The sequence below is a fragment of the Harpia harpyja genome, chromosome 4 (assembly GCF_026419915.1).
Source record: "Harpia harpyja isolate bHarHar1 chromosome 4, bHarHar1 primary haplotype, whole genome shotgun sequence".
Lineage (NCBI taxonomy): Eukaryota > Metazoa > Chordata > Aves > Accipitriformes > Accipitridae > Harpia > Harpia harpyja.
The window spans coordinates 81061897-81088806 of NC_068943.1; the positions used below are offsets into that span (position 1 = coordinate 81061897).

A 26910-nucleotide genomic window follows, 5' to 3' on the forward strand; every position below is an offset into this window, starting at 1 on the left:
CTCATTCCTGTACTGACAAGGCAGGACTTCACTCAGGGCTCTGTGGACGTCTGTCCTATCCCCTCTCAGTCCTCTCTTCCCACAGAGAAGTGTCCTAGCGTATTTAACTTCTCCATGTTTGGAGGTTGTTCTGTGCTTCTGGTTGTCCTTGCAGTCTTTACTAGCAATAAACATTGAAAATCATGAAGTAACTTGTATTTTGATATCTTCATCATGAAAAACTCTACCTTGCATTTTCATGGGATGAGAGAAGGTTCCTGCCTTCTAATGGCAGCAACCTTGTTCTGGTGATTGCAAACTTCTCTACTTCCCTAATACAGGAGCTTTGGCAGTTCTCTTCATCTGTTCATATAAAGTTATCTCCTTTCTCCCAACATCTTCCTTCCCTGGTCGTTGTCAGAGGCAGGAAATTCTGTAGAGTGCAACCAGGATGGAGTAATGGGATGTCCTTTGTCAGGACAGTGGGGCACTGCTAAGGGCACCAAATGGACCTAACAACTCCTTAAGAGTAGGATGGCAAAGAGCTTTCTTGAGGCGTTCAGGCTGAAATGCAGCAGCAGCTCAGACTTGGCCTCGAAGGAAGACGGGTGCAGCAGCATGACATTTGCTGCAGCCGTTGCTGAGCAGCAGAACAAGCTGCAGGAGAAGCCCAGACCAGCTCGGTTAGGGTTCTGCATCCAGCACATCATGTGTACGTGCATGAGTCTCACGTGTGCAACTTGCTTACAACCACTGTTCCTTTGATAATTTTTATGTTTATTCTTGGACATGGTCTTGTTAATATGATCTAATTAATCTCCGAGTGGGACCCTTCTCTCTTTCCTAGCTTGTGGAATATTGTTTCTATTAAGCAGAGTGATAGAATGAACAACGTTCAGCTGACTCATGTGAAAAGAGAAAATGTCATTTAGTAAATTAAGCAGCTCTTCCCACTCACTGCTTATATGCTCTGTAATGTGATCTATTAGAATGGAGAGGCTTTGATTTAAAACCATTTGCCTCAAACCTTCTATGGGATCTGAATTTACTTGAATTGGGAAACTGCAGATCACAAATTGTGGTGCGTGCAAGTACCCAGTGGGTGCTGCGTGTGAATATTAGCTCCTCCATCATATCTGTGCTCTGCAAGGAGGTGACCCCTTTCAAAAGCAATCAGGAATAGTATAATTAAAGCTTCAGATTTGAGCATTTATTCTAACTGCAGTGCCTCGGAGGACCCTGTGGCAGAACTGCATGCAGCTTCTGCACTGCACTGTGGACTTAAATATTTAATAACCTTTACTGTTTGAGATCCTTTAAAGCTGTGCAGGAAGGTTCATGCCTGTGTGAATTTCTAGCTAGGTTTTGTTTTATTCTTTTCAGTTTGGATGCCTGGAGGGCAGCTTGTGCTAGGGCAGCATGAAATATTGATCACGAAACAGTTCAGACTAGTGCGAAGGAGGCCTAGTGGGAGGAGGTGTGCTGTATTACATACGGCAAGCATGAAATAATTTTCCAAGGTTTAGTTAGTTGCAGAACTGCTCAAAAAATATAACACTGGTGTTTAATTTAGACAAGCTCAGTTTGTTTGCTGAATTCTGGGCATTTGTTTGCTTGCTCATATGTTTAGATTGCGTGCTGTGTGGGTTTTCTTCTACATTCGCAGAGATAGCAGCATCTAGGTCAAATCTAGATTATCCCTTTTTCCATAGAAGACCTGCAGGCGAGGCAGTCTCGGCACTTTGGGCCCACCCTGCCTGGTCCGCTGATTTTCCCTGTGCTCTGCAGGGGCCGTTTCATTGTTTTCCTTTCTTTCTTCCTCCCCCCCCCCCCCCCCCCCCCCCCCGCCTTTTTTAATGGGAAATTCTGAGCTTGGAAGTAGACTGCAGTCTGCAAACAAGCCTATAATGTATAGATTGGTATATAGGATTTATATTCTGCTAAGGTGATGGACTTGATCTGTGTTAGGTTTCTTTAATCTTAGAAACTTTGCTTAGAAGCTCACTGAGGTTTTTAAGCAGATTCTAAAGGCACGTCCAGATCTTCTTTTCCATTCATTTGAATTTTAAGTTATTAAATTTTAATCAGAAAACATGTGAATTAAACATGCTTCATAAAATATTTCAGTACTTCCCATAAGATAAGATGTGACTCTTGGTTTGGATGAATGCTCTATTTCTTTTTGTGCAAGTCCCAGTTTCAGAAGCTACCAAAGCACCTGCCACACTGGGAGGAGGGGGACCACCGATGGGATCACCGAGCACCCAGAGCTGTGCAGGAGGATTTCTCTTGGTCTGGAGCTTTTCGTGGTCCCAGTGGTCACTTCCATCTCAGTGGGCATAACTGAAGCAGTAAAAGGGACTGTCGTAAAGCAAACAGCAAGGAACTCTTGTTCACTGGAAGCAGCCATAGAAATAAATACTCTTTGTAATGTTCAGGAGTTTTGACCGAATTTCTTGTGTTGTTCAGACTTCGTTTTCCAACCTTTTCCCTTCTCTCCATCCATCCTCCTAGCCCTTTAGTCATAATTTCACTTGCCCTTAGTTTTTCTTCACCCGACCTTTAGGAGGACAAAGCATAGAGGAGAAGGCAGAGGTATTGAAAGAGATGAGGAGAAACCATGGGTGGGGACTGGATGGGGATGAATGTTGTTGGTTTGGTTTGTTGTTTGCTTGCTTGTTTGTTTGTTTGTTTTTAAAAAGCCTAAAGCCTCCTTTTCTTTCCATTTTCAACATAACCATAGTTATACATCTCTGCTCTTGAGTCCTTAATTTACTCACGGTCCCCTCCTGTGCATACACACATTGTGGAGCCAACACATGCTGCTGGTTATTCCCCTTCCTACACCCTGCCCTGCCTTATCTCCTTGGGCAGCTCTTCTTGTAAAGGACAATCTGTTCCATAGTGTGTCCTGCACGATGTCTCTTGCTCTTGCTTGGTCACTAGGCACTGCATTAATTGGTGACAAAATTGATTGCTTTGGAGTCTGCTCTTCAGTATGTCACTTTGAAAATTGTCATCAAACAAGGTTTTCTGTAAGCCTGGCTTCCTATGGGTTTGTCGTACACTGCTGACACCCCACAGTGATGACAATCAGTTTTCTTCTTGTGACCACTTCACTGCCAGTACTCTCCAATCTTCATCATATCCTCCACTCCTTCCCTTGTGTCCACACATCTCCACCTTCTCATCCCCCTGGAATACTACCAGATCCTTCTGGTATCCTCTACCTGTTTGGCTTGGCATGCAGTCTGGTGCGGCTGTGCCTAGGTAGGAGCTTCATGTGTGCTGGTTGGGATTTGGACATCAAAGAAGGCAGATGGCTCTTGAGCTCATTCTGAAGCATTTCCAGCAATGTCACTCTAATTTGAGGCTTGCTCTACTCTGCTGTTGATTTTTCCTGAAAGATATATGGACTTGCCTCTTTGAGTCTTCTGTTCCTCTGTCAGATTTGGTTGAAGCTAGCTAGAGGTTCAGAAGATATCGCAGCAATCTCAGGAGGTCAGATGGGGACAAGGTTATCTTTAGTCTCATTTCTATGGGAAGCCAGGTTAACCAGAAGTGAAAGTCACAGAAAGGTGGCAAAGGAAGTATCGCTTTATTCTTGCCTGTGGGAGGAATGATACAGGGCGCTGTGATTCTCAGGCCTGTTTACCCTGTCCTTGCAAGATTTGCTAAATGCAAGTGCTGAAACTACCAGCTTGCTGGTGTGTAGTTTTGATTTAAGTTCAAGCTGAAAGCTGCTCACTGGTTGTCAAGTTTCAGAACAGTGATGCATGGGAGCTGTTGAATCCTTTCTGAACTATATATGAAAATGACTTGGACATTATCTTGGGTACAGAGGGCCACAAGAAAGAAGTAGAATCCTGAATGCACAGATCTTTCTGTTGGGTTTTTGGCATGCAGGTCCTCCATGTTTGGCCTTGGCTCTACCATTGTCCTCTAGCATGTAACAGAAAAGTAGCTTTTGCAATGTGAGAATCTGTTAAATGCCATGATAAACTTAGCTCTGGAAATTTGATCTTTAATTTCATTTTACAGTGCTTGATGTTCTTGAGTTATGAACTGGAGGTGGGGGGAAGAATTGTAAAGGTACATTGAGAGACCTGCTGCTCTCCCAATATTCAAGCCTGAGAAAGGTGCCTGTTCGTAGGAAACACTCCAGCATCCTCATTTGTCTTGTGTATGGTTCTGACCCATTGCTCACAACTACACAATGCAGAGTACTCAAAGTGGCTGCTGAACAAGGAGTTTGTTGCTTTGACAGCCTCCTCTTGTTTGTAGGTTTGAACAGTCCGTGTTTCTGGAAGAGTCTGCTAGACCATCAGGTAGTCAGCTTGCCTTGGCAGTTCAACATTATTGATGGACTGCTTTAAGCAGAAATGAGCCCTGTGGTTGAAAAGAAAAACACCAAGCCAGAAAAACAATTAATTTAAAAAATAGTTGTACCCCATTCCCTGGAAGAAGTTTGTTCTTATCCTTGGCTTTCTCCTTACTTTTGGGAGGCACTGCCATTGTGGCTATTAGGAAGGCCCTTACTAGGAGGGAGGTTATCCAGTTATGACAACTTGATTTGAGGACATGCTTTTCATTAATAGTTTACTGCTTGTGTGTAGCCAAGGGGCATGCCTCAGCTGGATAATTGGATTTGGAAGGCTAGTGTTTGTAGCAATTGTGACACTTCTTGCTGTGAAGCCAATTTCTGCAGCGATGCAGCTGATACAACATTGGGGCAATCTGTTACAGCGCCTTTGTTCCACGGATGTCTGACTGGTGTAAAAAATAACCACAGCAAGAGACTTCCCTCAAGAGCGTGCCTACTTCAAGCACAAGGAAGCAAAATCAAGACCTTGTTCTGTATCTAAAAACAATTCAAAATGTTTTTGGGAAAAACTTGACAGAAGTGAAGCTCTGCAAAGTCTTTAGCAGCTTACACAAATTTACCGTGCGTGTTCTTTTCTTGGGATCCTTTATAACATTCAGAAGGCTGTTTAGCTGTGACTTGGAACCCTTTGTTCCTCATTTCTATTCTTACTAAATTAAAAAATGAGAAGTTGGCAGTAGGATTTTACCTAGTTTGTCTTGTTTACTGTCCATACATTCCTTGCAGGTACATTTTGTGACACTTCAGTCTACGTTTAAATGTCTCGAGCAATCCAAGTCTTCTTCACTTTTCTTTGAAAAAGGGCACAAATTACTTCAGTACTCTTTAGATGCTCAATTATTTTATCCTAGTTGCTGATTCTGTTAAATTCATACAGTTTCTGAACCTGATATGCCCTCAGACATGAAAATGAGAGGTTTAAATCAGCCTTACACACTTTGGGTGAAACCCATGCCCCGTGCAAGTTGGTTTTAGCTTGGGGCTTCAGGAAGCCCTGAGGTTCTCAGGAGCTCTGATGCCCTTTATATGGCAATGTTCTTGTATCTCTTTGTGATATGCAGGTTACATAGAACTAAAACTACAATTATAACTGAGTGTGCTAAAAGCGACTACTAAGAACAGCATATGTGATGCAGAGGATGCTGCTTTCCCTCAATCTGTCTAATGATTTCAAAGAATAAATAAGGAAAGTGTTATACATTATTTTATATGCATGCAGCGTTGAGATTTTCAGTACCAGTTCACTGTTCACTGTTTAACCCACGCTTTCTCTTCCTGCTGGTTTTGTTTGTCAGGTCATACAGCAGTGCTGATTTTCTGCTGTGGCTACAGAGACTGCTTTTTGTGCTTCCTGCTCTTACCTTTCCCTTCGCTGTCCTGTGTCCTGCCTCACTTCCCCAGGTCTCCCCTTCAACTGCTGAAATAGTCTCTATTCCCACACCCTCCTTAGGAGAGTGGCTTCTGGCAGGGGCTGGGGTCTGATAAGGAGGACGTTGCCTTCAGTCACCTTGCATGTGTTCAGTTGTTCACCTAGTTGCTTGCTTTACTTCATTTTCCTACACTTTGCTGTCCAGAATCATTTCCTCCTCTTCCTACCGCCAATATACAACGTACAGTATAGGAGTAAGCTGGGCTCTGTCTGCTTCTCAGCTGTATGGGACTTAGCAGCTGCAGTTTGGCTTTCACCATGGTAAATGATCCACAGAATGGCATAGGGTTTAGGGTGATTTCATAGTGTTTCAATGACTGGTTTCTATCTTGGAATAAAATGTTGGAGGTTGTAGGCTTACAGTCATTTGGACATGATAAAATACAGGTTGAGGAATGGATTGGCTCAGCCTTACCTCGGATGTTTGGGCAGTGTTGTGTAGGGTCTTGACTCTGTTCTGGCGTGTTAGAACGTAAATGTGCTTTACGGAGCATCAAACACACCAGTGAAGCGGTGGGTGCTCAAGCAGCTCCCCAGGCTCTGCTGGAGCCACGTGAGTCGTGGCTGTTGTGAACAGGAGATATCCCACGCAAGGACAGTGAGGCCAAAGGGGAGCGAGGAGGGGTTGCTCTGACAGAGGTTGGAAGAAGAGTCCTCTGCTTTTGAGGGGCTTGGGACCCAAAGGCTCTATTTCCTCTGAATTTTGAGTGTATAGAGAAGAGCAGCCCCTCACATCTGCTATACTGCTTACTACATATAGTTTTTGTCAACCGCATATCAGGGTTATCAGTAAAGCTGTCAAGAGAACCTTTGACATCAGCTTCATAAAGTAAATATCATGTTGGAAATTGCCTCAGGTAATTAATTAATTCTTCTGTAAATAGAAGGCTTGATATGCATCAATGGTGCTATGGGATGTTTCTCAAGAGGGAAATAAACTCTCCAGCAGGGCCCGTAGTGAGCAGCGAAGCACTCTTTGTATGCAGGAGGCTCATTATCCTTCCAGTTTAATTCTACAAGGAAACAAAAATACAATCTTCATCTTGGCGGATTATATTAGATGGAAAGTACAGCTGTTGACGAATCCCTTGGGGACGTGCATGTCAGCTTGAGAGCACTCAGGTGAATATGCATTTCTCTGGTTACAGGATACAAACAGCACAACCTGCCCAGCCTGGCTGAGCGCTGCCATGCTTTGTTGCGCAGGCGGTCTTCAAGTTAGGAGTTAAGGTAGCAACGTACAGTCACGTCAGCACTGCAAGCAGTCTTCTTGCACCGAGTCCCAGAGTGCCTCTTTGCATGGGGTGTCAGAAGGAGAAGTCCAGAACATGGCGTGTTTTCTGCCTGTGGTGCTCTCCAGGCACAAATAAGACTCGCAGCAAAGCTGGCAGAGCTAGCCTTCCGTCCGGCAAGTTGGGAGGATATCATTTGTTTTGCATATTTGCTTGCTTTTCGGCACACAGCCGGAATGGATATTCCCCAAACTATTTTCAAAGCAATATTTATTTAATCAGAGTTAAAATTGTTTCTCGATACACTGGTAAACAAGAGTGGTTTTTCAGTCATATTTTAATTGGATTTGATTAGTACAGAGAAATCACTTCCTTCAAAATAAAACTAATATATTTATGGATTTCAGCAGTATAGGAGTACAGAAAGAGAAAAATATCCTGCTTTTTATTGCTAAAACTATTTCTCCACTGACTCTTAGGTTTGGAGGGGCACTTTGGCTCGCCTTCGCTATAAAAGGACAAAGGCCGCGCTCACGATACTCAAGTATTACCGCCGCTACAAAGTGAAGGCCTACATCCATGAGGTTGCCCGACGCTTTCACAATGTGAGGCTAATGAAGGATTATGGCAAGCATGTGCAGTGGCCCACTCCACCAAAAGTGCTGCGCCGATTTGAAGAGGCACTCCAGACCATTTACCATAGGTACAACAGAAAACCTCTTGTCTTTTCAGTGTAACCTGGAGGAGTGAACAGCTACTGCTTGTTCCATAAAAGTTGAAAAAGGACTGAAGAACATTAACCGGACATCATAGCTGAAGATGTCAGTGGCTTTTGGCACCCTTGACCAGGCAAATAATTATTCTGTTTCAAAGATTTAGTCAGGATGGACATTGTATTTCCTTCCTTGGCCCCTTTCTGGTTGGCTTCAAAAGAAAAGAGCAGCTGCTGTTAGATGAGGGGGAAGAGAAAAGGAATCTTCTCGACTTCCTCAAGACTTCTTATACTAAGCCAGTATTTTTCTGCAGTAGAATAAGCAATGTTCCGCTATTCACCCATATTCTATGTGTAGAAGAGGTGTTTTATACCTTTATTACAACCTCCTAATATCTAAAAGCTAGTGACTTTTTTCTCTGGTAAGTTGTAGGCAAAGTAGTTACGATTCCAATTTGAAAAATGATGACTTCTGAAAATCGCTGAACAAGAGAAATGTTGGCTGGATGGGGCCTCTAGAGATCTCCAGTCCAGCCATCTGCTTGAAGGGGGATTACCACCAGCACTAGATCAAGTTAGCCTTGTTTTTTTTTTCCCCAGCTGTCTCTTGAAAGCCATCCACAGCCTATCTGGGTAGAGAGTCCTGCTTTCAGAATAAGCTCAATTATCATAACTACAAAATTTTAGTTGCTGAAAGGCTTTTCATAGCATTAATCCTGGAGGCCTGGTGTTGCTGCTGAAGGCTGGAGTATGGTGTGGAGTAATGGATGGTCTGCCCTGCCCTGTTTCATGTCACAGTTGGTTAGGTTTCAATTGTAGGGCCATATTCAGCTATTAAAGAAGAATGATATTGTAAATGAGCCAAAAAATGGGCTTGCAAAAACTTTATTGCAAACAGATGTGCCAGTAGTTGACTTCTGGGTATGGGATGAGGAGTACACCAGCCAAATCTGTTGGGAGTCAGAGATTATATGTGACTTTAAAGTGACAACTGACGTTTCCAGCTTTATGAATGCAATGGAAGGACTTCTTTTTACTCTGACGTTTATAGTCTAGGGGTGTCCTTGTTGTTGATCTGGCAGAAGTAGTCCTCAGAGTGTATGGTACAGACTGGAACTGATTCAGGTGTTTTGCGGCAGGTGGAGAGCAGGTGAACTCATCCGGAGCGTCCCACCAGAAGTCCTACCTCAACTGAGGGCCAAGGTTGCTGCCATGGAAGTGCTGAAGGGTCACAGAGCTGATATTGGCCTACAAAGAGCATGGGAGGGGAATTACATCGCACTGGTGAGTACAAGCGAAGTCATCAATGCAATGGCTGGGGCTTAGAATGCTAAAAGGGTGGAAATCTTAAAAAGTGACTGTTGGTGTCTTGGGAGGGAGAAGTACTTTAAAGTTTCCTGTGTAAATGGGTTTATATAGTTTCAGAGTCTTTGACTTCTACTATACTAGGAGTGATTTTTCTGAATACTAAGCATAGCTTGAGCATCACAAGCAGCATTAAAAGATAATGAGTAATGCCATCAGCTGGCTTTTCAAATGGCCAAAGCTAGGAAAGAAGTCGATGTAAAACTAAAATTCTAGGTATAATGGGATGTTAAGAAATAGCATAAAAAGAAAAGGAACAAAGAAGTTCTCTCTAGGCAAGTTGCATTGCTTCCTTTTACTCTGTCCTTCCTTCAAGCATTTTGTTTTGTTAAGGGTTTTTTTTTCAGAAAGCACATAAAACTCCAGATGCTCTGCCGCTCTTTGATGAGGCAGAGACTGGAGGAAGCCTTCGGACGCGGTGATGCAGCTGCAGTTCTCTCTGGCCCACCGTGACGTAATGCAATTACTTTCCTCAGTAAGCAAGAAGAGTTATGTGCCTGTCTTTGCTCTTTCAGAAACCAGATAACCCTCAGACCACGGGCTCTTTCATCCCTGTTGCCAATGAGCTGAAACGGAAAGACAAGTACATGAACGTGCTCTTCTCCTGTCATGTCCGCAAGGTAACCGGCATGTGCGTGGTCTGCAGACACATGGGCTGGGTGGGGAAACTTCTTGCGGTCAAGGTGAAATCTTGGGATGCCAAGGGCGAGGAGGTAATCCTGGAGATGCTTTAACAGGCGGCAGTTCAAAGCAGTCTTGTTTCAACGAACGGTATCAGTGATTTTTTGATGGATACGTACCTCTGAACCTATTGCATCAAAAGGTGCTTGGTTTGAGTGGCTTCTGTGGCCTCTTCATGTCAGAGGTGTGAATAAATTCACTTGATTCTGCGTAACTGGTTTGGGTCTGACTTTCTTCATAGCAGAATTGTTTTTTTGTTAAATCGTTTGGATGGTTTAAAAAACTAATTAGAAAAATTTGCTTGCATAATTTTTTATGGCTAGTTCATAATGATCTAAATGGTGCTGGTTTTAAATGTCTGTCAGGAAAGGATATTTTGAATTTTACAAAGCTAACAGACAAACAATTTCAATGGCAGGCTGGGGCTGCTGATGTTCAAGTGTTTTTAAGAAGCTGTATCTTCCTTTTATTTCTAAAAATGTGCTATTGCAGTTGGTCCCTGCTTGCCAGAAGTGGAGCATGTGCATGATAATGGTTTATGATTCTGCAAATATTATATTTAACAGTAACAACAAAATTCATTTTGCAGCATAAAATCTCACTTTATAACAAAACTCCTTTGCTAGTGAGTTACATTATTTATTCAGTGATGATTTGTGTATATAAAAATAGAAACCTCTTATTGCTTTCCAAACAAAAATATTTCAGTGGACTATTCTGTTGCTTTTAACATGGTCTCTTTAAGAGTGTGTTTTGCTAGTTGAATGAGTGGTTTGAGTGAATATTGGTTTATATTATTAGGATTAAAAGAGGATTGGGTGACTCTGAATCCAAACCTCTTCCTTACAATCTTGCAGCAGTTTGGCTGGAACCTCCGTTAGGGGCAAGGAAATACAGGAGAATTTCCCCCTGGCTTTTTTCACTTCAGGCTGAAGACAAAATAATTCCTCTTCTAATTCATTTAATAAACTAGTTCCAAATTGTTGCTGTTTCTAGCTAAGCTGGAATAATTGTAAAAATACAATATTCAGCTCTTAAAGATGTGATTGTAGGAATTGTTGTTTTGAATGGGAATGGAATGATGGTGAGGGGAATTACTCAGGGGGTGTGTGTATAATATATGTATTCCCGGTGTGGAAGTTTAATTTTGCTTGCTATTACACAACTTTTAAGCTTTTAAGTCTGTATGTTTCTCTCACTTGCTCCTGAGTCAGCTCTGGAGGACAATCTCCTGTGCAAGTATAGGGGAAAGCAGATTTCTGGAGCACAGATGCGTACCTTATCCTGTTCAGTAGTTGCAGGTACAGAGCTCCTGCCTTTAGGCAAGTGTCGGAGCAGTTCCTTTTTGTTTATGGTGTATGAAGAAATCCTTGAGCATATGAACAGGCCTTGTTTCTATACATCCTGTTACTGAGTTTACTTGCTGGAAAAATCCATTTTCTGGTGGGTTTGTTGCACTGGTGTCCCAGCACTTCAATAATAAAAGCAGTCTGGAGATGGAATAGGTATTACTTATCATGAAGTGGATTTCTTCTTGAGCCTGAAAGGTTCAGTGCTCTCAGAGGTGAAGAAAGCTTTAGCTTACCATGGGTGCTTAAAAAACGTAGCTCAGCTGAAGTCAGAAAATACAGCAGAGACTGCGAGGTTATAGATTTGCAGTCTTTTGCTTTTTAAATTATCTTGTAACTTTTTTGATCTTTTTAAAGGTTAAATTGTTGGTCGCTTTCTTCTATCAGAGAGGTCAGGCTTAATCCTCCGCTTGCCTGCTTAGTTAGGGATACCTTTGCATGGCTTTTGAAATCATCGCTAGAGGAATCACACGCACGAGCATGGCAGCCGAATACATACGTTCAGACAGCAGGGCTAACGTAAGACAAGCTGACCTGCAGCCACCAACAGAGACATGCGCACAAAGCCGTGCGTGATGGGTCAGCTGGCACGGGGGAACTGCTACTCATCCACAGCCCGGCTGTGCCCGAGTCTTTGAGGTTGTTAATGCTTTTTTTTTGTCTTCATTCTTAAGGATCTGTGTTAGACAGAAAAAATATAGCTAAATTTAGTGAAATTACAGCATCTCCTTTAGGAAAATGGTGGTCTTAAAGAAGCAAATAGGAGCACCTCTCCTCCAACAAATGGATAAAATCATTTCAGCATTGCTGTTGAGGACAAGACTGCAACTTTGTAGGACCTTTAATGATGTGTGTAAGCCTGGTGATTTCAGTACATCTCCATGTTTAAACTCAAAAGCAAATGACCCCTTTCAAATCCATGCTTGGATGTAATATCTTTTTGAGTGAACCATTTGTCTTCCCTCTTGTACGGATGAGAAATGTCCAGGCAAGCCTGAAGTGAACAAAGGAGAGAAGACAAACAATCCTGAACTTTGAAAGCTAACAAGACAAAGATTTGACATTTCAAGATTTACCATTTCACTTTCCAACCAATGCACTTCTTCAGATAATCTATTATACCTTAAATTTGAACATCAGATTTGCAGACTAAGCAACAGTGAAAAGTGTTGTAGAGCCTGTAAGCGACTCCAAGCCTTGACTACAAGAACACAGTCTTTTCCTTGGAAACAACATTAGCCTTCTTTTACTCTTCACATAAAACAATTTATAACCTATGCTGTCTTTTTAAAATGAAGGTGTTTCTCATGTCAAAAATACAAGCTGTAGCATTCTGCCTCTTACCCAAAAAGTAACAGCAGTCTTGAGGATCAGCTTTCAGTGCTGTGGGGCAAGGGGAACAACTTCTGATTGCTATGTTCTTCCCTTTTCTTTTTTAAAAATTAAATAAATAATAATTTTTTTCCTTTTAGCCTTATCCTTCTTTAACTTCCTTATGTCATACCAAATGTTATTTGCACAAGTATGGCGCTTGGTGTTAGCACATGCAGGCTGTCTTGATGGTCAGCACATTTGAAAGGGAGTGACTTTCACTGCAGAGAAGGTTGTAAAATTTCTTATGCTAAACCTGGTTTGTTGTGGATTTGCAAATTGGCTGTTTGTTTCGAAGCTGTAATTTGGTCCATGCGAAGCTTTAGCAGGGGACTGAAGAGTGAGTTATAGAAATGAAAATGTGATTAATTATCAGGTGATTTCATTGCTTCCCTTAAATAATGCTCTTCAACAAGTCTCAGTCCACAGAATAAGGTTGCTCAAGTTCATTCATGGTGTATTTTCATGATTCAGCTTATTTGAGGATTCCTGGGCAAAAAATGTGCTGTTACTGTTGGTCCTTTAGTCAGGCAGGAAGGTGTTAGTGGTAACGAGAGAGCACCTTGGTGAGTTAAGGTAAGTGTTTTATTTCTGGAACAGCATCAGACTTCCTTTGCAGCTTTCAGTAAGGTACTGAATCATTACGCCACGTGTGAAGTAGTTCTTGACTGTCAATAGCAATGTTAGGTGTCTGCTCTTTAAAATTTTCAGATAATTGCAGTCTAATACATTTCTTTCCTTGGAAAGAAAAGAAATTAAAAGGATAAGTACTGGGCAACTTGAATAGACACAAGTTAAGCCTGGAGTTCATGTATTTAAAAATGTTTATGTGTAGAACATGTCTTATGATCTGCAAGATATTTGCTAACCATTAAATTCTTTGAGATAGAATTTTTTTTAGCTGATTGACATTTTTCTGGTGAAGTAATACCAACTCTCACCAGCCGGGGAACTGCTCCTGAAGTATTGATAACTGCTGGTAAAGTTTTCTTTAGCTTGAGTGCGTGGGGTCTTAATTTCAACAGCTTGAGATGAATAATAACAGTGAATCTGTTTGGACCGAAGCTTTTATAGCTCTTTTTATACAAGGTCTGTGAAGAGACTTTGAAGTCTTGTTGATGGGAGGTGCATGTGCTTGCTTTCTCGCAGTTGGTGTAGGTAGAAGCAGGTCATTTCTGCCTATAGAAAAATACATCTTTTCTGAGCACTGTGGTGCTCTTCATTTTTCAAAGGAAATTTTCAAGTTTTTTGCCTTGGGAAACCAAATGCATATTTCATGCATACCACCAGGTTTTGTTGTATCACCTAGGAAACAACAATTTCTCTTTTTTTTTTCAGAATAAGGCTTTTCTTCCCACTTTCTCCCTTGCCATTTGTGGCACCAAGCTCCCTTGAGAGGACCGTCTCTTCCAAAGCCCGGTGCCCTGCGGTGTCTGGAGGCCCCTGGCAGAGACCTGAAAAGCACATTTGGAGTTTTTTCTGCTATAGGCTAGACCTTCATTTTTCCCCATAAGCTAGTCAAGAAGCTAGATTAAGACTGATTCACATTTGGATCAACAAAGATATAAATAAAAAATGCCCAGAAGGTGCAGAGAACACAATGCTGGGAAGGGCTGTTCTCCAGGAGGGTATAAGCTGTATCTGAGAACATAAGGTCTGTCTCTACTCCTACAAAATCAAAAGAATAGTGGCATCTGCAATGTTGCTGGCGTTTGTCTGAGTCTCTTCTGTGCATGCTTCCCAATGTGACGGTTTACTTCTAAAAAGACAGCATGTATTATTTACATAAATATGCCATAGGTGCATGAGACACCTGAAGCAAAGCAATTGCTTGGAAAAAGCTGAAAAGGACATGAGTTATAGAGCAGTGAGAATTTGCTTCTCAGGTGAGATAGGCTGCTGGACTTCCCGTTTGGTACATCTCTTTAGCTGTTCAGCTGAATTTATTGTTCAATGTGAGCACTAAAAACAGTGGGTAACCACAAGAAAGAAGTGGAATTTAAAACATGCTTGTAGAACTACTACAATATTATATTGCCTTGCGAAAGCTGGGCACGCTTCCCATCCCTGCTTTCTAGGCAGCAGCTGCAGGACCTTCTGCGGTGGGGTGGCTCTGGTTGCACAGCTCAGTGAGGTCTGCTCCCTTGGTCACTGTGGGCTCCGTGCTGGAGGTGGGCACGGACAACAGGCAGGACGTTGTGATGGGAGATGGGAGCAACAAGCAGGATCATGGCAGTGAACAGGTGGTGTTGTCAGACTCTTTAAAAAAAATTAAAATGAATCAAAAAAGACATGTTTGGGAACCATGGCCACACAGCATCAGATCTGAGGTCTGTGTGGAGCAAATCACAGCCTAACAGGCTGGAGACACCTTTGCTTAAACTCTAAGACATGGAGCGTGGTGTGCTGTAAGCCGCACAGCCAAATTATGGTTTGAGGAGCCTGTGCTACTCTGCTCAAACAACTTAATGTGTAGCACCAGACACTCCTAACCTACTTTCTCCGGGCCATTCAGTGTTTCATAGCCTTTTTTTTTTTCTCCCATTCATCTGCTTCCTAAAATAATCCCAGTTATTCAGCATCTCCTGCTGTGAGATTTTCCAGGCCCTCAATCTTTTCTTTACCTTCTCTGAACCATTAGATTCTCCTTCACATTCACCGTCCCGGTGCTTCACACACTATTCCAAGTGAGACTATGGCACCCAGGACATTATTCCCCATGGTAGTCTTTACCGCATGCTAACACCTTGCTTGTTTTCAGCTGCCTTGCGTGTTTGTGCCAAGATCTATCCAGAGCTGTCTAAAATAATTTTCAGTTACTTTTTCTGAGTTGGTGCCGTTAATTTAAAGCTGTCATATAGCTCTTCAATTTGCATTTTTTGCCTTTATCTGCTCTGAACTTTGTCAGTCTGCTGCCTATTGACTGAGAATATTTAAGTTCTCCAGTTGTCTCCTGACTTCACCTAGGAAAATCCTATTTATGTTCATCCGCCTCATCACGTCTCACCCTTGTCTACCCTTCTCAGTCGATTAATAAATATCTCTGTGACTGTGATACACCGATGACTGCAGCTTTGCCTTAGTGAAAAATAATTTCTACTTTGTGTCCTACTTTCTCATGTACTTTTGTCTCAACTTTGCATCTTGCCTTGTGACTGTTTAGTACCTGGCCTCTTGGGACACCTGAAAGCCTAGATGGCATCAAATGTTCTCCTTTGCTGTAGTATTTCCTCAACAAATTAATTGTAATGTTAGTGAGACGTGTGTTTCCTCTGTCAAAACCCCACTTGCTGGAGCCTAACGTTACCAGCAGCCTAGAAGAATATTTGTAATGAGTTGCAATGGGATGGGGGGAATTGAAATGAGCTGTGTTTAGAAAGGAGATACGAACAAAGGCATGATCCCAGGGTATAAAACACTTCTCTGGAGAGATTATAATTTTGTTTCCTGCCATAACATGATCCTCCCACTTCTGTTTTTGTAAACAATCACACTAATTCCATAAGGTGTGGAATAGTGGTTTATTAGCTTCAGTCTTCCTGGATCTTCCCCAGATCAGATGTTGTTGTGAAGGTGTAACATTTAGTATCTTGTATCCTTTGAATGAGTACATTTTTAATAAACAGTTGCATAATTTTACAATAATTTTCCAGAGGTGCTTGTGTGGCATTTGACAGCAGTTCTGGTGATTTAATTTGTCAGGTACTGGAGGGATGCTGTTGCTGGAGACATAATTGGTGGCCAAAAATAGACATGAATTCAGAACATCAGAATACCTAGAATTAAGAGAAATTATATAATTATATGACCACTATACATAGCCTGCTGCTGGGCCATGTCATTAGTTTGCATCATTAGCTGGTGCTTAAATAATCTGTTCTTCCATTGCTCTTACTACATAGAAACTGGATGTATGAGCTACAACAAAATACTAGGATGTGGGGCTGTGCACTTGGCTGTTTTCAGTGGTACTTGCTGGGGGGTTCACATATTGCTGTCTTTCCCACTTAATTTTTACCTTATCAGAACTTTTATGTATAACTGGTATTAAAAAAAAAAAAAAAGAAGAAGTTTTAGGGTTGATCCACACAAAAATCCCATAAATACACTACAAGATGGAGCTTATTTTCCCCATATACTGAGTGTCTGGTTATGCAAGCAATATCCCAGGTGGGTAGTATTTTGAGTTCAAATTAAAGTGAACCAACTTCTTGAGTATGCCTAAGATTATTCCGTGAGGGTTGGGACATATATATACAGATAATCTCTGCTGCTGTTGGCTGCCAGTGAGATTACAGGTGATAATATAGTGGTTTGCGTCAGTAGGCAACTAATGGTTCTTCACTGAATTATAGTGTGTCTCTGTAATTGGTCTTAAATTTACAACTGTAAAGCCCAGTGGCAACATTAAGATATTAAGATATTAATGTTTCCCAATGGTGACACTAAGCTGTGTTTGCTGAACTACTAGAAACTGACAGAATATTTCAGATACCGTGAAGTCTATTTTCTTGGTACCATATGAGCTGATGAAATCACAGAATGATTTAGGTGGGAAGGGACCTCTGGAGGTCTGTGGCCCAACCTCCTGCTCTGAGCAGGGCTAACTTCAGAGTTAGATGAGGTTGCTCAGGCCCTCAGTCAGCTGAGTTTTGAAAATCGCTGAGGATGAAGGTTAGACAACCTCTCTGAGCCTTGTTCCAGGGCTGCCACCCTCCTGGGGAGATTTTTTTCCCTTATGTCCAGTTGGACTTTCTGCTGCTGCAACTTCTGCCCATTGCCTCTTGTCCTTTTGCTGTGCTTCTCTGAGAAACCTAGCTCCCATCTCCTCTGTACCCTACCTTTGTCAGAGGGTACAGTCATTTGAAGATTAAAACACCTTTGCCTCTTTTTGGAAGCAAGTATTAAAGTTGTTTGAAGTGCACGATAATTTTTGTAGTAGTAAGTACGTTATAGGAGTGGACTGGGAGTCAGGAGACCAGAGTCCAGATTCAAAATAACCTGAGAATGGTACAAACAAAACCCAAATCAACTAAAAATCTCACTCTGTGGTCAGTTAACCTTAGCGGTGCACAGATACCTCTGGGTGCTTTCTTGTTCGGTCTAGAAGTTTGCTGGATGCTGTAGCTCTGCTCTTTGTGTTCCCAGAATAGCCCTAGACAGCATAGCTGGGCAGTGAGCTCCTGTTTAAAGAATTTCTTCTGAGGAGCTTGAGCCCACTGGTGATCCTTAGACATCTTTGCCTTGAATAACATGTCCTTAACAGAACACAAAGTCAGGTTAAAATATGGGTTGAGTGATGTCCACCTCTATAGAAAAATCTGCTGTACTCGCAGTATGGGTCTGGGGTGGCTGAACTGACCTCACAGCTTGCTGCTGCTGAACAGAGCTGTCCTGTTTTCTTCCCCTGTTTATCACTACCCAGAGCCTCACCCTCTTTCTCATGCAGTGGCTCAGATGCTCGTTGTGCCCTTCTCTTGCTAAGTTCACCAAAAGGGCAGATTTTTGTCAGGTTAGTGAATTGGTAGGGCTGATGAGCAGCAGAGCTAGCTCAGGGTATGGGGTTAGGACCTCCTGGAAGGGGCAACAGGATGTTGTTCTCAATGGCAGTGAGCCTTTAGATGAGACTGGTTGTGCTCTTGCTTTGCTTCTCTTACTTAGGAAGGGAGAGGGTTGTGTTCAATACCCCTTGCAGCCCGAGGGCACTCCAGCTTGGGTCTTCTGCTTGCCAAGAAATAACCTTGCTTTCCTCTCACCACCTGGCTGCCTAGGTCCCTGTGTACAGGCTTGGCTCTCCCAGGGTCTGTCTGGCCCGTTCAGTCTCTTCTTCCTTCTTGCAGAGTAGCACAACTTCAGCAAAACCAGTGGAGCATGCCTGTACTCAGCTAACACATCCACTGATGGGCAGGGGAAGGAATGTTGTCCACATTTTCCACTTCTTGGGCAAGTTGCTTAGCTACATTGAAGGCACAGATGTTTTAAAAGAGGGAAGTGGGACCTGCTTGAATTCGGGATGGGCCAAAGCATCTGCTTTCAAATGCCTCAGGTCTGGACTGTCACAGACCCTGGTGACACCCTGTTGGGCTCTGCAGGGCAGGTATTCTGCATCATGCTTTTGGGGCGAAAAAGGCACATGTATAATGTAGGAGCAACAGCCATCTGCCTGGGCTTGGTGTCTGCCAGCGGACAGGGATGCAGGTTGAACGTTGCTGGAGAAAGCATCTGTCCTTTATTTGACTGAGGCCGTAGACTTTCCCAGGTTGCCCCAGCCATGCTGGATAACTCTGGGAATGTTGGTTCTCCAAGACTCTGCGTTTCTCTATTTGTAAAATGGGATTATGGGATCCATCTTCCCTTTTCACTGTTTCAAGATCTGTGGAGAAAACCTGTTTAAGAGCTGTGTGAGTTTTGGATATTTCCTGCTGCAGAGTTTTATTCTGCATGTTCTTGCAGTGATTAGTGGGACTGAAAATTTGCTTCTTTACAGGTCAATCGCTTCAATAAGGTGGAGGACAGAGCAATCTTCATTACTGATCGACACCTTTATAAGATGGACCCTATGAAGCAGTACAAAGTGATGAAGACCATCCCCCTCTATAATGTAAGTACAGGGACTGGGGAATCTCATCTCTGGCTCTCTTAGTCATGGGCAGTGCATCTACTGTTTAGCTCCATTTTCATATCCATAAAATGGAAAAAGACCTTGGTTTACAGTTTTTAATATATTTAATGTCTTTAAAACAGTTATAGTGCAATTATCTACAACACTGATGCATCACGTTAGCTTTTAATTTCAGCACATAAAATAAAAGCTAAAACCCAAACTGCTTATCACACTCTCTTCTGCTCTTTCTTCTATTTGTTTTTTTATTTGCTGTGCGCTGCAAGATCCTGGCCCCATAAGGGGGTTAGCGTTTCACAGCAGCTTATGACACAATTTCTGTGTCTCTGGGGCTTTGTTTGATCCTTCGTGTCGTGTTTGAAATTTTCTTTTTTTTATTTGTTCATTTTTAATGTAAATCTTATCAAAGCTAAATTCGGAATTATAGTGAGGTATCTCGCCTTCGGGGTAGCAGAGTTTAGCTGCCAGTGACAAAGCAGCAGATTATCACTGGTAGGAAGGGGGATGGGGGAAAACCTCATTTTAGCTCTTCAGCATCCTGGAGTGTGGATTCAACTGCTTGTTTTTTTGACTCAGCCTGAGGTAACACTACTATGGTTATCTTAAACCTACAGAACCTGGCTGGGTTGCTTGGAAATGTCGTACACAAATTTGTTGGGATGTTTGCATTTGGAGAAATAATAAATCTGGTGTCCCCGTATTGCTAAAAGAGCAGAGATGGGATTAGGGTAACGGTAAAATCTAATCTGCAAATGTGGAGTGAATGATTAGCTCAGACTGCATCTGTAACATTGGTTTTATAAGTCCTCTTCTAACCTCCTTGCTGGTCATCCACCTAAGCTGTGCGCTGACCGCCCATGGCAGCATGTGTGTGGAGTAACACGCTCGTACCCCAATTCGTTATTCGCTGTACAAAGCAATGTCTCCATGGCAGTGTCTCTTGTTTTGAAAAGACGTTACTGCCAGGGAGTTAGCAGCTGCAGGTCATTTTCCTCAGTTGATGTTCTGTTCTACTGACATTATCTCTTAATTGTGCAAAATGAAATTGTCAGCAGATTACGCTGCTAAATGGCTGACTCTTGCTTGTGCAAACCAACTTGTTCAAATACATAGAGACTACGCAGAGTGTTTTTCCTGGACAGGTGGTTTTTTTGTGAAGTATCAAGGTGAACTCGGGTGGACAAGGTGGAATTTTGTCCATCACAATTTCTCACTACTAGTTTTCTGCACTCTTACCTTATGGAAAAATGGCTAGGCCACTGCAATTCACTTACTACATTAGTAATTATAGGTAAATCTGTATTTATCACAGTTTTAGAAAAATGTCTGCTTTACCTGTGTGCCTGATGGGTTTAAAGGTGGAGCTTTTACATTTACATAACAGCACAAGACCAGGTCCCTGTTGGTATCTGAACGTTTTCCTCTGAAATTCTTAATGCCTTAAACATTAAAGGGGGCAAGCAAGTTGGATACAATTTGTAGGTTGTCTATAGAATATCTGTTACATAGAAATGTTAGTAGTTATTGTTTTTTCACAAAACACGGACATCTAAAATAAAATATCCATTCTTACAGAGTGCTGTAGCACAGGCTGTATGTTGGCTGTCTGCTTTGCATTTCCTCTAGCAGCAAAACAGTTAATGGTCTGTGCGTATAGGTCTCTTGCTCTTAGAATACTTAAATTTCTGTAGATATAAATCACCTTTATTTAGGTTTATTATAGATCTGCAATTATTCCCTTTAGCAACCTACCACAAGGCTTCCTGACTGAACAGTTTCCTTGACCTGAGCAACTATGAAGAGGTCCTGGAGTACTTTGCACAGGAGGGATGGGTCCAAAAGACCCTTCGCTGACTCATACAGGTGTCAGAATAATATTCCAGAGTGGAAATTTGATGAAAGCTATCTTTGGTAAATGCTGTAGTGATAAATTTCTGCTCTGTTGGCTACAGCCTCTCCTTTTACTTACTTCTCCTGCACTGTGTTCCTGGGGAACAGTAGAAAATATGCACATACACACTGGGATTGCATGGTGGTTCCAGGGCGTGCTCACTGATCCTGTTGATTTACTGCTGACCCCCCTCTGTGCCGCAGGAAGAGGGGAGAGGAGGAGAGAGTTTGGAAATTTATTTGGTTCATATACAGGACATGAAATATTTGTATTTCTTTTGCCAGGATTTTGTAAATTGAACTCCTGCTAATGGTTAATGCTGTAATGCAGTTGTTTTTTCCTTTTGTAGTTATGTTTTATATTTGTTACTAAATTGTCTGAATATGCATTGTCTTTCACCTCTTGAGCTGCCTTGCATCTCTCTCTCATTTTTCTGCGTGCCTGATCCCTTCTTGTGTGGAAACCCTTTCACAGTGTACAGGGAGGTGCTGTAAGTAGCCAATTAGGGATACAGAGATTCCTTCCCTTTCGGGGAAAGAACAATTGTTTGAACTGATACAAAGATTTTTGAGAAGCAAATGGATAATAATTACACCAGTCTTGATGTATATCAGTGTACCAAATATGTCCTACTAGAAGGATGTGTGTTCACTGGGGAAGATGGATTGCCCTTCCAATATCTAAAGGTGAACCCAGTTGAAATTTGTCTGCCTGTTAGCTGTGCTGCTCGCTGTCAGCATTTTGAAAGCACCCTATCAACATGGCAACATCCTTAGGGATGGTGTTTCCATGGAAATCTCATTGGAGACAGTCAGCTGATGTCTGTTACGACCATAAACTTGTTTTCGGCTGAAGAAATTGCACTACAGTTCCCCATCTCCTTTAACTATGTTTACATGTAAATGGTTTCAGTATAGCCTGTAATGCATGCCTGCTCGGGTCCCAGGCTCTGCATTCTGTTATTTTGTGTCCTGTGTGAGGAATCTGTAATTTTGTGCAAATGATGACAAAGCAATAACTTTCCTTTCACTACCCTGACTACTTTGCTGGATTGAGATGCTACTTTGGGGGATTTTCTGTGTGCAAGCATTCTGGCAGTTGCCTCATAAGTACCAATATACAATTATCTTTTTGTTCTTACCTGGAGAGAAAATAAACAGATAATGGCAGAAAGGAATTAAAAAGCGACTGAGCAGCAGAAAGGATCTTGCAACTACCTTTCCCAGTACAGTGCTGAATACAATAAAAGATGTTCTGTGGATGCTGAGAATTTTTTCCTGATCTTTAAGCAGAGCTAATATTAGTGTTTGTAAATACTGAGATAAGCACCTTCTCTGAAATTGTTTCTTTTGTGTTATATTTATTTGTTCAGATAGTCTTACGGGGAGGGGTGAAATAGGAAAATTTTGAAGGGCTCTTGGACTTCTAACAAGCTTCTGTTGAATAATTAATGTTTAAATAGGCTTTTCAAATCCAGAGATTTCAACTTGTTCAACTTTCACACTCAGTGCACATTTAAAACCTTGATGGCAGTAGTCCCTGTGGTGCTATTGTGCTCACAGGATGTTATTTAAGCATGCAAATTAATTTTAAGGGACACTATAAACCCAGGCAGCTGTTAATGTCTGTGCATGAAGAGTAGCTTGTTTTTAAAGTATTTCATAACCTCAAAATAGTGTGAACAGTAGAGAATAAACTCCACCTGGGTTGGGGTTGGGTATATTATGCAACTGGTAGCAGGAGGTCTCTGCTCAATGTTTGAAATATCAGCAGTTACTGTAGTTCAGACAGACTGTTGTACTGTGATAATAAGCCAACAAAATATTAGTGATTCTAAACTCGAGTAGTGTTTTATCCAGAAAATAGGGCATACACTGCACTGCTGCATGCTGGTTGTGGTGTGCTTTTCTGGGACGATGCTGCTGTCTGGTATGTGTTAGACATCCAGAGCTGGAACAGGTTTCTTGGAAGTAATACGTTGTGACTGCTAAACCAAACATACGGATCCAGACTGTTTCTGAATATGATTCATGCTTCTGAAAGAAGTAAGTAGTCTCCAGCTTGATTTGTGCTAATATCCTTTCCAACACAGGCAGCGGGGTTACACAGAAGGCTTTTTTCTTTAAGAAGGGAATAATGAGACTTTCGTTTCCACAAAATGGTATATCGGTGCTTCTCACTTTGAGGAGAATGTGGCTTCTCTATGCAAATCTCTGGATTACTCAAAGGAGTCGTGTAGTCCTTTAGTGGACGGGGAAGGTCTGCTGTATTCTCTCTCTGTACTCATCATTCTTTTGCCTTTCTCTCTCTTTTTTTTTTTTTATTTTATTTTTTTAGCACCAGTTTGTTAAATGTACTTGCCTCTTGATGTTTCTTTTGCCATCCTTACATTTTGTTTCCCCAGCAAAGATTCATTTTTTATTTTTTCTAATATTCATCTAAATAGCCTATGTAGCCAGATTGCCACTCCTAAAAAATTTCCTGGTTTTGCTTTGTGAGATGATGAGGACAAAGCTTTTAATGTGCCAAGTAGCAGTTACTTGATAGGCAAAAAAACAAAAACCAAAAAAAACCAAACCACCAAACCAAAACCCCACACCTTTTTATTTTGTCAGAACAGCAAGACCTTAATCCGTGCCTAAATACTGGAATCATGGCTTTGCGGGGTTTGCGACTTATATTTTTCATCAAGATGTTTAGGCTTTCAGTAAACTGCATTCTTACATTATCTGCATATCATTGAATTCCCAGCACTGCGTATGTGAATTTGAAGTTGGTTGTTGGCCAAACTCATGATGATTGTTGGTTTCCTTTGAAAAGAAAAAAAAAAAAAAGCAGGCTTGTGGCTCTGCCAATGAACCATGCAGTGTCATTCAGTGTGAGATTTTGGGGAAAGAAAGCTTTGGCTGTTAGAAATCCACCTGGTGCACTCTTTGGTGGGTGGCCCGTGGTGCTGGATAGGCAGAAGGACACTACAGTAACACGGGACCTTGCTGCTTCTGGCAGGAGTTGCTGAGAGTGAACCCGGTCTAGATGGTAAAATTTCCTCGCACCTTTGAGACTGTTGACTTCCAAAAAACCACTGGTGTTTCACCTTGACTTTTTCAGCTTGTGGGAGGAGTACTGAGGACCTGCACACTGCCGCTGCCCTGAGCTCTGTGGTAGAGGTAGACGTTGAGAGTGAATTTGGCATCTTGGAGAGGAAAGAACTAACCTGGCGAGTAGCAAAGATACATCAACGTATGTAATATTATATAATATTGTTCTTGCTTTCTCTTCACAGTTGATAGGATTGAGTGTCTCCAATGGAAAGGACCAGCTCGTGGTATTCCACACGAAAGACAACAAGGATCTCATTGTTTGTCTCTTCAGTAAAGAGCCTTCTAATGACAGTAGGATTGGAGAGCTGGTGGGAGTCCTGGCGAACCACTTCAAGAGGTCAGTCTTGAGGATGGATTTTGTTGAAAACTCAGTCTAGCATGCCAAATCAGAAACTTGCCCTGAAGTCATTTTGATGCCAGTCTTGAGCTTTATCTGTGTACTTCACTGTACTATGAGGATAGCAGAGCAACATTTTTTCCTTGCGTTTTTGGAACATGCTTTTTAGCTACCACACTTTGTTTGCCCCTTCTGCCTTCCCTGTATGTGTTTGTTAGAGCATAGGTGTTTGGGGACAAATATCACTGAAGATGCATTTTGAGTGTGTCACAATGTCTCCTTAACACTTCTTACAGTCAAACTCTTAATATGTAAAATTAAGATACAGCTATTCGTCTCTCACATTGCTCTCCCTGCCCCCAGTATCAGTAGATGATTTATTGCTTGAGCAGTAAAATGTCATCTCTGTTTCCTGAAAATTGTCTCTTGTAAATCAATGTGCAAAAGATGTTTTATTGGTTAACTGAACACTTGAGTGGTTATCTTGCATTGAGCTGAATGAGCAATAATCACCTTTATACCATAGAGCAAGTTTGGGACTGTCCAGACAAGCATCACAGCAGTGAGTAGGGCATTGCAGGCAATCACATAAAAGTAACTCTGTAGAGAAACGGTGTGTGGAGTGAACAGACCTTCAGAGTTGTTCCCTTGCTCCTCTAGAACCGATTCTCTTGAGGACTGATGTTGATCAGCATCACATGCAGCATTGGCTTTTGCTGTTCACAATATCATGCTCCATTTATGACCCATGAAAAGGAGTCTTTATAGGTAAATACTCATACAGAGCTACAAGTGGCAGGACAATGGGAGTGAATTTAGGTTATGTTAGGTCATTTTTTTCATTAATTCAAGAAGAGTGTGCTGGTTTAGCCACTTCTCACCACTACAGTGTAAAGTTCACTGCTGTCTGTACTGCTGGAGGTAGGTGCTAAGTTCATTTGAAATGAATTCTCAGCATCGGCATAACTTGAGAAATTCAGTGCTGAAAAGCAATTGAAAACATTCACTGTTTTTTGCATTTACCTAAATATAGTTTAATTTCAAAGGTAGCTACTCTTGAAGGCTCAGGAGATTATGGTTATAGTAAAGCAACACACTTCATTTCGGGCATCCTGTGAAGTAGCTGGAGTTCTTTCATGTCTGGCGTGTTTTGAACACAGGTGGCATCTTCTTCAGATAGCTGATGTTTCTCAGTGCCTTAATGAGTCTCTAATGTTGGGGAGAGCTGTGAAGCCATTGATTACTCTCCAGATCCCATATGTTCAGTGTTCAGACTGACCTGGTTTCCTGTTCCTTTTGCTCGGATGTTACTACAAAGCATCCAGCCTTTTTGTCACGTATCCAGTATAGCTGAGTGGGAGGCACATGTTCTTCATTTTAAGAAAGTATGTTGTGTGGCCATTGGTCTAAAATATTGTGCCTTTCTTATAAGGGTATAAACTATTGATTTTCAATTTCTTATACTGATTTTAACAATGACATTTTTATCTTTAAAAATGATTAGTTTTTATCTAATCACGGTCTGTAGAAGGATGGCAGTTAAATGCTCTTAAGTGCTGTTTAATCCTCACTTAAAACAGTATTAGCATTTTTTTAGTGCTTTAAATGACAAATCTCAGCATAGCTGGTTAAATGGGAGAGCCTGTCTAAAAGCCCGTTTTTCTCCAACATCTAATAAAAGTTACTGGTTTAACAATAACGGACAGGAACAGCTCACATTTAATTTTCCAAATGTCGTGGTTTCCCTCTTCAAAGCACTATCTGTAAATCAAAATAAAAGGAAATATTCTTGTTTTCAGCCACTTTCCATTTTCTAAGAGTAAAAAAAATCCTGTCAGTGAATGGGATTAGCTGACCCCTTGCTTGAGAGGCACTTTGGGGAATGCCTCATTAAACAGGATTAGCTGAAAGTCACTGTGTGCCTCATGGCAAGTGTCAAGTTTCTCTGTCCCGCCTGTCAGAAGGTGGTTGCTGTGAAAAGAAAGTGGATCCAGCAGTAAAATCTTGAGCCTGAAAGTTCAATCGCCAGGTGACCCTGTAATGGGACTTCAGAGCTGTGTTCACCTGGAACGTGGGGAGCAGCTTTCTTGGGTTGCAGGGGGGCAGCTCACTTAAGGTCCTCTCTGAACATACAAAGTCATTTCCAGCCACCTCGATACCAGTCCTGAAACCCCTGTTATGAGTTTTTAGCAAGGGTAAGGTTGCACAGCTACCCTTGGTTATATGTAGCATAGTAGGTAATGATACTTTAACTACTTGTGTAATAAAATCATGTAAAATTCTATGCCGTTCTGTATTAGTGTGTAGGAAAGATGAGGAGGAGGCTGGTGGTGACATCTATGCTGAGGATGCCTAAACCTTCTAATTCAGATGCTTTGTTTCAGTTTTTATTTTTCCAAACTTTTTTAACTGGGAACTTCAGTGTTGACACATCTTGCATTGGGAATTTTGGAAATT

At 41.8% G+C, this 26910-nt stretch overlaps 1 protein-coding gene across 1 annotated transcript in view; it reads left to right on the plus strand.

Annotated features, from left to right (window-relative positions):
- The window catches only part of MYO1D (myosin ID), a 162772-nt gene that overhangs the window by 77708 nt on the left and 58154 nt on the right, over positions 1-26910 (plus strand). The window contains exons 17-21 of the mRNA XM_052785020.1: positions 7504-7727; positions 8876-9020; positions 9617-9721; positions 18990-19103; positions 24299-24453. Of these exons, the coding sequence (XP_052640980.1) occupies positions 7504-7727; positions 8876-9020; positions 9617-9721; positions 18990-19103; positions 24299-24453 (743 nt within the window). The remainder of the gene's footprint in view (positions 1-7503; positions 7728-8875; positions 9021-9616; positions 9722-18989; positions 19104-24298; positions 24454-26910) is intronic.